At 60.7% G+C, this 8381-nt stretch overlaps 1 protein-coding gene across 3 annotated transcripts in view; it reads right to left on the reverse strand.

Moving 5' to 3' along the window:
* The window catches only part of LOC108290716 (active breakpoint cluster region-related protein), a 165279-nt gene that overhangs the window by 102937 nt on the left and 53961 nt on the right, over nt 1-8381 (reverse strand). For 2 of the 3 annotated variants that reach the window (XM_017510607.2, XM_017510604.2), the window contains exon 2: nt 5289-5473. In XM_017510607.2, coding sequence (XP_017366096.1) covers nt 5289-5396 — 108 coding nt within the window. In that variant the 5' untranslated portion in view covers nt 5397-5473. Of the gene's footprint in view, nt 1-5288; nt 5621-8381 lie in introns of those variants that run through there. The other variant, XM_037732113.1, reaches the window with a different exon arrangement.

Genomic DNA, 8381 nt, shown 5'->3' on the forward strand with positions numbered 1-8381 from the left:
CAGGGTCCTGCTCTGTCACCCAGGCTGGGGGACAATGGCTGCTCACAGGTGTGATCACAGCACCTCCAGCCTCTAACTCCTGGGCTCAAGAGATCCTCCTGCCTCGGCTTCTCATGCAGACAGTATTATAGGAGTGAACCACCATGCCCAGCCCATCTCAGGCAAATTATGTCACCTCTGCGCCTCACTTTCCTCACCCGTAACGTGGAGGTGGTCACAACATCTGCTTCACAGCGTTGCTGAGGGCCTTAAGTGAAGGCCACACACATCAGAGGTTCAGCACAAGCCTCTCTAAGCAGCTGTGATGAGGAGGAGGAGGACGTGGAGGAAGAGGGGGATGAAAGGGATGATGGTGAGGGTTTTTTTCCTTTTTCTTTTGAGATGGAGCCTCACTCTCCCCCAGGCTGCTGGAGTGCAGTGGCTCGATCTCAGCTCACCGCGACCTCTGCACTCACACCAGGTTCCAGCGATTCTCCTGCCTCAGCCTCCCCAGTAGCTGGGATTACAGGCACCTGCCACCACACCCAGCTAAATTGTTTTGTATTTTTAGTAGAGATGGATTTCACCATTTTGGTCAGGCTGGTCTTGAACTCCTGACCTCAGATGATCTACCCGCCTCGGCCTCCCAAAGTGCTGGGATGACAGGCATGAGCCACGCGCCCGGCCGATGGTGAGGATTTCAATTCACCTCCACCCTTATCTTCAGATTCTCCTGCAGGCTGAAGCCTGAACCCCGGAGTCTAACCCCCATTTCAATTTCACATTGACAAAGCATTCTGCCAAACACCATCTCACAGAAACCACAACAGCTGTGAGGTTTCAGTGTGAGGTCAGGCGGGAGGAAATTCTCAGCGTCCTCACTCTACAGATGGGCAAACTGCAGCTCAGGGCGGGGTGAGGGACACCTCTCAGGCCACACAGGGAGACAGTCGTAGAGCTGGGACAAAACCCAGACCTTCTCTCTGCCTTGCAGCCCCTTTTCACTGAGCTTCCCAGAGGGGACACAGAGGACTCTCTGGCATGTGGCATTTTCTGTAAGACCAGGGTCCTGGCTTAGGACCCTACATCCCCACGTGTCAGCCGACACACGTCCTGGTCCTTCCTTCTCAGCATGAAACCGGGCACTCTCCGTTGAATGCAGCCACCAGAGGTCTGTGGCCCGGGCCCTGCCATGGTGCCCTGCTCAGCCTGGACTCGGGGAGGGCTCATGGGGCAGGCCTTCAGGTTTCATCCTGACACCTCTGCAGGATGCCTATCTTGGGGAGACAGACCAAGACAAGGGCGGAGAGCAAGGCTGTGGAAGGCGTGATGCAGGGGGCGGGGAGGTGCGCGTCCTGCCAATACCACAGAGACCCGGCTTCCCTGGGGCCACCACACTTGGCAGAAAGGAGATGGACTGCCAAAGCAGGTTCAGTCATTGTGCAGCTGATATTTACCAGATGGGGTCTTTGCGGTGCGTTGGTCTCCCAGCCCTCTACAGTCTGATGGGAAAAGTCTCGTGGGCCCTGGTGGCCCTGGGCTGTGTACTTTGGGAAGCTGGGCCTGGCGCTGACTGGGGCTCTGCAGTGTGAGGACATGTGCCCAGTGTCTCACAGCTAAGGAGCAGGAGATTTTCTTTCCTTTTGAAATGGAGTCTCGCTCTGTCACCAGGCTGGAGTGCAATGGCATGATCTCGGCTCACTGCAGCCTCCGCCTCCCGGGTTCAGGCAATTCTCCTGCCTCAGCTTACCAAGTAGCTGGGATGACACGCTCCCGCCACTATGGCCGGCTAATTTTTGTATTTTCAGTAGAGACGGGGTTAGACCATGTGGGCCAGGCTGGTCTCGAACTCCTGAATTCAGGTGATCTGCCCGCCTCAGCCTCCCAAAGTGCTGAGATTGCAGGCGCGAGCCACCTCGCCCAGTCTGAGAGTCACGGATTTTCATCTGTGCAAAGCTTGCGTGTTTTCCACCCTGGGCTGCTCAGGGAGTAAGAGTGTGATGTTCGTTTTCTAGGTCAGCCTGACTGGGCCGCAAGCTGCCAGATGTTTGTCCAGATGTTAATCTGAACATATCTGTGAAGCATTTGGGATGAGGCTGATATCTGTGTTGGCGGACTGAGTAAAACTGAGCACGCTCCCCAGGGTGGGTGGGCCTCATCCAGTCCGAAGAACACCCGAATCAACACAAAGGCAGAGTAAGCGGGAGCTCCTCCCACCTGACCACTTGAGCCTGAGCTGGGGGCTGGCCTTTTCCAGCCTCTGGACTAGGACTGAAACACCAGGTCTTCCTGCACCTCGAGTGTGCTGGCTTCCAGCTGGAATGGATATCACTGGCTCTCCCGTTCTCAGGGCTTTGGACTTGGACGGGGACTTCAGACTGGCTGTCCTGGGTCTCCAGCAACTGACTGCAGCAATTAGGATTTCTAAGCCTTCATAATCACCTGAATCAACTCCTTCTTAAAAATTTCTTCATACGTCTGGACGTGATGGCTCACGCCTGTAATCAAAGCATTTTGGAGGCCAAGGCAGGTGGATCACCTGAGGTCAGGAGTTCAAGACCAGCTGACCAACATGGTGAAACCCCGTCTTTAAAAAAAAAATTTTTTTCTTTGTATGTAAAAATACACACACACACACACACTCTGTTGGTCTTGTTTCTCTAGAGAACGCTGACTAACACAAAGACTCAACCTTGGGGAGGCCAGGCGAGGTGGCTCATGCCTGTAATCCCAGCACTTCGGGAGGCTGAGGCGGGTGGATCACCTGAGGTCAGGGATTCAAGACCAGCCTGGCCAACATGGTGAAACCCTGTCTCTACTAAAAATACAAAAATTAGCTGGCTGTGGTGGCAGGTGCCTGTAATCCCACCTACTCAGGAGGCTGAGGCAGGAGAATCACTTGAACCTGGGAGGCGGAGGTTGCAGTGAGCAGAGATCGCGCCACTGCACTCCAGCCTGGGCGACAGAGTAAGACTCCATCTCAAATAAAAAAAGAAGAAAGAAAGAAAAAGAAAAAGCCTAAACCTCTAGCTTCCCGTTGGCGGCATACTTGGGTGGGAAGGCTCAGGCTGTGCAAGAGCCAGATATCTGAATGCCTAGAACAATTGTCTGATTTGGTCCAGAAGTCCCCGCTGTTCCCAAGGTCCCGGCAGGAAGCCTGGCAGGGGAGGGGACCTGCTTGGCCAAATAAGCAAGTCAAGCTGCAGAAACCTCAGTCTTGTATTATTCGTATTTTTAACCAAAACATCCCCAATGACTCAGGAACTGGGGTCAGCTCCCTCCAGTCGCCCGTGTAAATAGCAATACTAGCAGAGTCCACTAGGTGGGGCAAGTGACCCAGCAGAAGGGGCAGAAACGCTGCCCCAGGAGGGAAGGCAGGTGCACAGGACAGAATCTTTTCAGGGCGATCCCAGGCTGGACAGCTGCTCCCTCCTGCCCCTTCTTGCACGGCTTGTAACCAATGGTGTAAACATCAACCCTGGGAGCTACAGCACTTTAGGGGCTGTCACTCCAGCATCTCTGGATTTCAAGGTCCTCACACCAAGGTGGTCCCTGGTGAGCTACCACGCAAAACACCAGCCACAAAGACTACGAAGCCTCGGAGCGTGACACCCGTGATCTGTCTCCCAACAGAAGAAACCTGGTGGCCTGAGGAATTATCCACGCACACGGGGGCGGGGAGGGGGGAGTCAGCAGGGTGGTCACGTGACAAGGACAGGGACTGGGGACTGGGAGCAAAGAGGGAGGTGGCCCAGCCCGGGGATAGGCAGCGGCGAAGACCCTGCCCCACACCGGGATCCCGGGGACGGGCGGCGGTGAAGACCCTGCCCCACACCGGGATCCCGGGGACGGGCGGCGGTGAAGACCCTGCCCCACACCGGGATCCCGGGGACGGGCGGCAGTGAAGACCCTGCCTACACCGGGTTTCCGCAGCATCTTCCACAGGACTTTCCCACAGCTGCGCACAGTGGGTGGGCGCTGAGTCCCCAGGCCGGGCCCTGAGCCCTGCTGTGGTCAGGAGCTGAGGGCAGGGATAGGAGCGAGTCTCCTTCTTGCTGTCCCCTGGGTGGCCTCCGTTCAGGTCCCCAAAGACCCGCTCTGCCTCGCTGGGTACTATTTGTATCCTGAGCCTGATGCCTCCGGAGGCCAGGGTGAAAAACCTGCCCCTGCAGGTCAGCAACACTCCAGGATGCCAGCTGGGGGTCCCGATGCCGACCCTCACCCTCGCCAGCCCCTCGACCTCCCACCGACCCCCCGCCAGCCCTTCCCAAGCCTGCCCTGCTGGGCTGTGCTAAGCTCTGCCTCGGCCTCCGTTGCCACGGCAACAATGTGGCTTCCCCCAAGTGGGAAGCCCGTTGCCAAGGCCCTGGTTACCAAAGGCTATAACACCCTCCCCATCCCCCAAGTGTGAAGAGGGGGGTGAGAGCTCTGCAGGGGGGTGGAGGGAGGCCAAGGAGGCTGGCAAGGGAAAGGGCAGGGGGTTCTTCAGAACGGGAGCGTCCAGGCTACCTCGGCCGGAGTGGGGGGCACGGCCCCCCCAGGAGGAAGAGGTGGCACATGGCGTCTCAGGGATCGCTCCTCTGGGAAAGCCAGAAGGCAGAACAGAGAGACCTCCACGAAACACGCCCAGACGACCAGACCAAGCGAGGCTGGGCACTCCCACTCCCCCTGCCACAGGACCGGCCTGGATGTTCCGGGCACAGCCCCCCGGAATCTGTTTTGCTCGTTCACGTGTCTCAGCCGCGCCCACACAGCTGCGCCCGGCCAGCCTGGCCTGTCACCGGGAACAGCGTTAATGGCCAGGACGTCAAACCCCCCAGGCTGTGTCCCCACCAGGCTCACGCTCCACACCCCTTCCCCAGCACAGCTCTCATCTCCGTCAACAAGGAGAATGACGCGGCCAGCTTTATTCCCTTCCAGAGTGGACGGACCCGGCCGGAGGGGCCGCTCTTGTGCCCCACAGGGGAGAGCCCGGCGCAGCCTCGGCTTTGCGGTGGCGGCATCCGAACGCCTGCAGCCCGCAGGCCTGTGTGCAGCCCGGGCCCAGCCTGGGTGCGGGGGGCGGGGGGAAGCCTGGTCCTCCTGAGGAGGGGCTGACAAGGAAAAGCTCCAAGAGGCGGGGAGGGGTCCGGAGGCCTGGGGGGCAGATGGGGCAGAGGGGAGAGATGGGCAGTGCTGGCAAAGCAGGTGGGAGGGAGCCTGAGCCTGAGCGGGCCCCAGACAGGTCCCAGCATCTCCAGCCCCGTCCCCTCGAGACCACCGAGCAGAGCCGGCCCCCCACCCCCAGAAGGAAACGCAGGGGTACCTACCCCAGGAGCCAGCCCCTCGGGCGGAGTCGGGGAGACGCGGTCGCCGCCGGCCTGGCTGCGGGCGCTGAGCTGCGGGGACATGGTGGGCGACTCGTCGATGTAGGGCATGGCCTCTGAGCCCTCGGGGGGCCCCTTCTGCTCCTCATGCCCCTCGGCGTCGTAGTCGTCCGCGGCGTAGCTGAAGTCTGAGACAAGGAACAAGAAAGGCCACTGAGAATCCTCCACCAGGGCCGCCAGGGACTGGTAGCGCAGTGGGCGCCGCCGACGGCCCCCGGCTGCCATGGCCCCGGCCGCACCATCCACGCCGGCCTGGCGGGGTCTGCGCGGGGTCGGCCCAGCGCGGGCTGCTGGCGTCGGGGAGGACGGCTCGGCTGTGGGTCCCCACGGAGCAGCGCTGCAGCCGCGCGTTTCAAGCTGCCGTTTCCTCTGCCGTCTGCCGAGTTCTGAGTGTACAAATTAACAGAGGGAGCAGGAGGCAGGACGCGTCCAACTCTCCTCTCTGAGTCACCATTTTGCTTTTTATAGGGAATAGGGGGTGGGGGCGGGCCGGGCCATGCCACTTCCCGCGGCCCTCCTCCCCGGGGAGCCGTTTGTACCGAGTCCACTCCCTTGGGGGGCCGGGGGTAGCCCTCGGCCCTCGGAACAGGGCCCTGCGCGGAGGATGGGTGCCCAGGGCAGCAGGGTGTGGGCGGGGAGGCGGTGCCCAGGCCTGGCAGGGACGGGGCGCCCCGCAGACTCCTCGGAGCCAGCGCTGATTTCCATCACTCCAAGGCGGGTTTAGCTCAGAGGAGGGGGGAAGGAAGGCGGCGGGGGACGTGAGCCCGTTAACATCCCCCACCCGGGGCTGCCAGCACCACTCGGGCTCCAGAGCCCAGGCCTGGGGCACCCCCCTCGCTGAGCCAGTGCAGTGAGGGGGTGTGCAGGGCAGCACCCGGGGCTTCACACCTTCCCAGAAGGTTACAAGGGCGGCCTCGGAAAGGCCCCTGCACCCAGGAGGACCCTCCCACCGGCCCCAGCCCCTTGGCCTGTTTCCCTCTGCCAGCCGTGACCCCCACAGCCAGGAATGGAGAGTGTGGGGTGCTGCTTCTGGGGCTGGCGGGGGCATGGACACCCCCTACACTCACCTCGGAGCAGGGGTAAGACTCCGCACGGAGCGGGCACCGCCAGCGGCGGGTACTGGAGACGCCATCACTCTGCCCGTCCCCCAGACTCCCTGGCAGCCCCGGGGCCAGCAGAGCCTCCTACACAAGGGGCTGCCCAGTGGCAGCAGCAGTGTCCACTTGTTAATCTCTCCGCGAGAAACTCCAGGCCAACTCCCGCCAGGCAGCTTTGCATCCTGCCCCGCGTGAGGGGCGCTGGCTGGGCCTGCCCTGTCATCTGCCCGCATGGATTCCCCCAGCTCGTCCTCCCCACAGCACATGGCCCCCTGGCGCCCTAGTGAGTCCTGCCCCTTTGTCCTTGACCCCCTGGGGCAGGAGGTGGGTGCCTCAGCCATCACTGCATGCCCAGCACCCATGAACCAACCTGTGGGAGGCTGTTGGGGAAGCACATGGAGTGAATGAATGAGTGGAGGAACGCACCGTCTGTCGGGTCTGAGGCTTCTGCCAAGTTCTCCACGGGGCCCAGCCCTTCCCACTTCTGCCACAACACACCAGCCCGCAGGCAGCTGCAGCCGGGGAACAGTGTCAACAGGTCACCAGGACGCCTGGCCACGGCCGCGCTCCCTCCAATCTGGCCTTTTGGCAGCTGAGCGCCGCCCCCAGGCTCGCTGCACCTGCTCCTGTCAGCTGCCTGTCCCCGTCCCTCAGACGAGGCCCCATTCAGCTGCCAGGGACATGGACTGTCTCTTCCCTAGACCGGCGCCTGCATGAACCACAGGACCCAGTGACATCCCCTCACTGAGATGCATGTACCCCACACACCTGGGCAGGACCCAGAGACGCCCCTCCCCCACTGAGATGCGTGTACCCGACATACCTGGGCGGGACCCAGAGACGCCCCTCCCCCCACTGAGATGCGTGTAGTACCCGACACACCTGGGCAGGACCCAGAGACGCTCCTCCCCCCACTGAGATGCGTGTACCCCACGCCTGGGCGGGACCCAGAGGCGCCCCTCCCCCACTGAGATGCGTGTACACCACACACCTAGGACATAAGGCCCAGTCCCTGGAGACCAGGATGCCTGTGTCTGTGGCTGTCAGGATATGAACTGGTCCTTCCAGGGGAGGAGGAAGAGGCACAGCAGCACCCAGTTGGCCAGAGTCTGGCCCCATGAGGGACACAGAAAAGCCGGGGAAACCGACCCTCAGAGAAGGCAGGAGCCCTGGGGAAGGAAGATGGGAACCTCCTGGGCACAGGCTTCAGGTTCCGAAGGCCACGGGTGGGTATGCTGCTTAGACAGTGGCTTGGGCACCACAGCTCAAGAAAGAGCTCGCTCATGTGTCTCAGACACGCCCCCACAAGCTGTGCCTGACAAGGCTGCTGGCAGCCAATATCCATTTCCCCTCCAACTAACAGAAACCCTACTGTACTCGGAGCAGCAGTGCACCTGGCAGCCAGTTAAAAAACACCTTTCCTGACGGTGTGGGCCGTATGATTAACGAGATGTTAAATGGATAGGTGTGGAATTTTGAAAGAGACTGACTTAGCCGAAAGGTTCACTACGCGTGCCGCCCTTGTTCCTCCTTCTGTTGCTGGTTTGGAGAGTAGATAGGATGGCTGGAGCTCCAGCAGCCACCCTGAACCATGAGGTAAGCCAGAGGCTAGAGGCCAGTACTGAGGATGGCAGGGCAGAAAGCTCAGAGTCCAGGAGAGAGATCCAAGATGGCTGATCACTAGCAGCTCGGGACTGTAGCTCCCACTGAAAGCACAGAGAATGAGAGGATGCCACACTTTCAGATCAATTTTTGTTGCTCATGCACCAGGAGATTCCCAGTGGAGGAGCCCCACGGGTCACCAGCACGACTCTTGAGGCCGGTGAGGTGGTTTTGCCGCTGCCTTGGTGCGGCGGTTCTCGGTGCAGAGTCAGAAAAACACCATCAATCATAACGCCGCTGTTTTGGCCGGCGCGGTGGGTTGCTCAGATTTTAGCGC

This window comes from Cebus imitator, unplaced genomic scaffold, assembly GCF_001604975.1.
Source record: "Cebus imitator isolate Cc_AM_T3 unplaced genomic scaffold, Cebus_imitator-1.0 Scaffold441, whole genome shotgun sequence".
NCBI classification, from domain to species: domain Eukaryota; kingdom Metazoa; phylum Chordata; class Mammalia; order Primates; family Cebidae; genus Cebus; species Cebus imitator.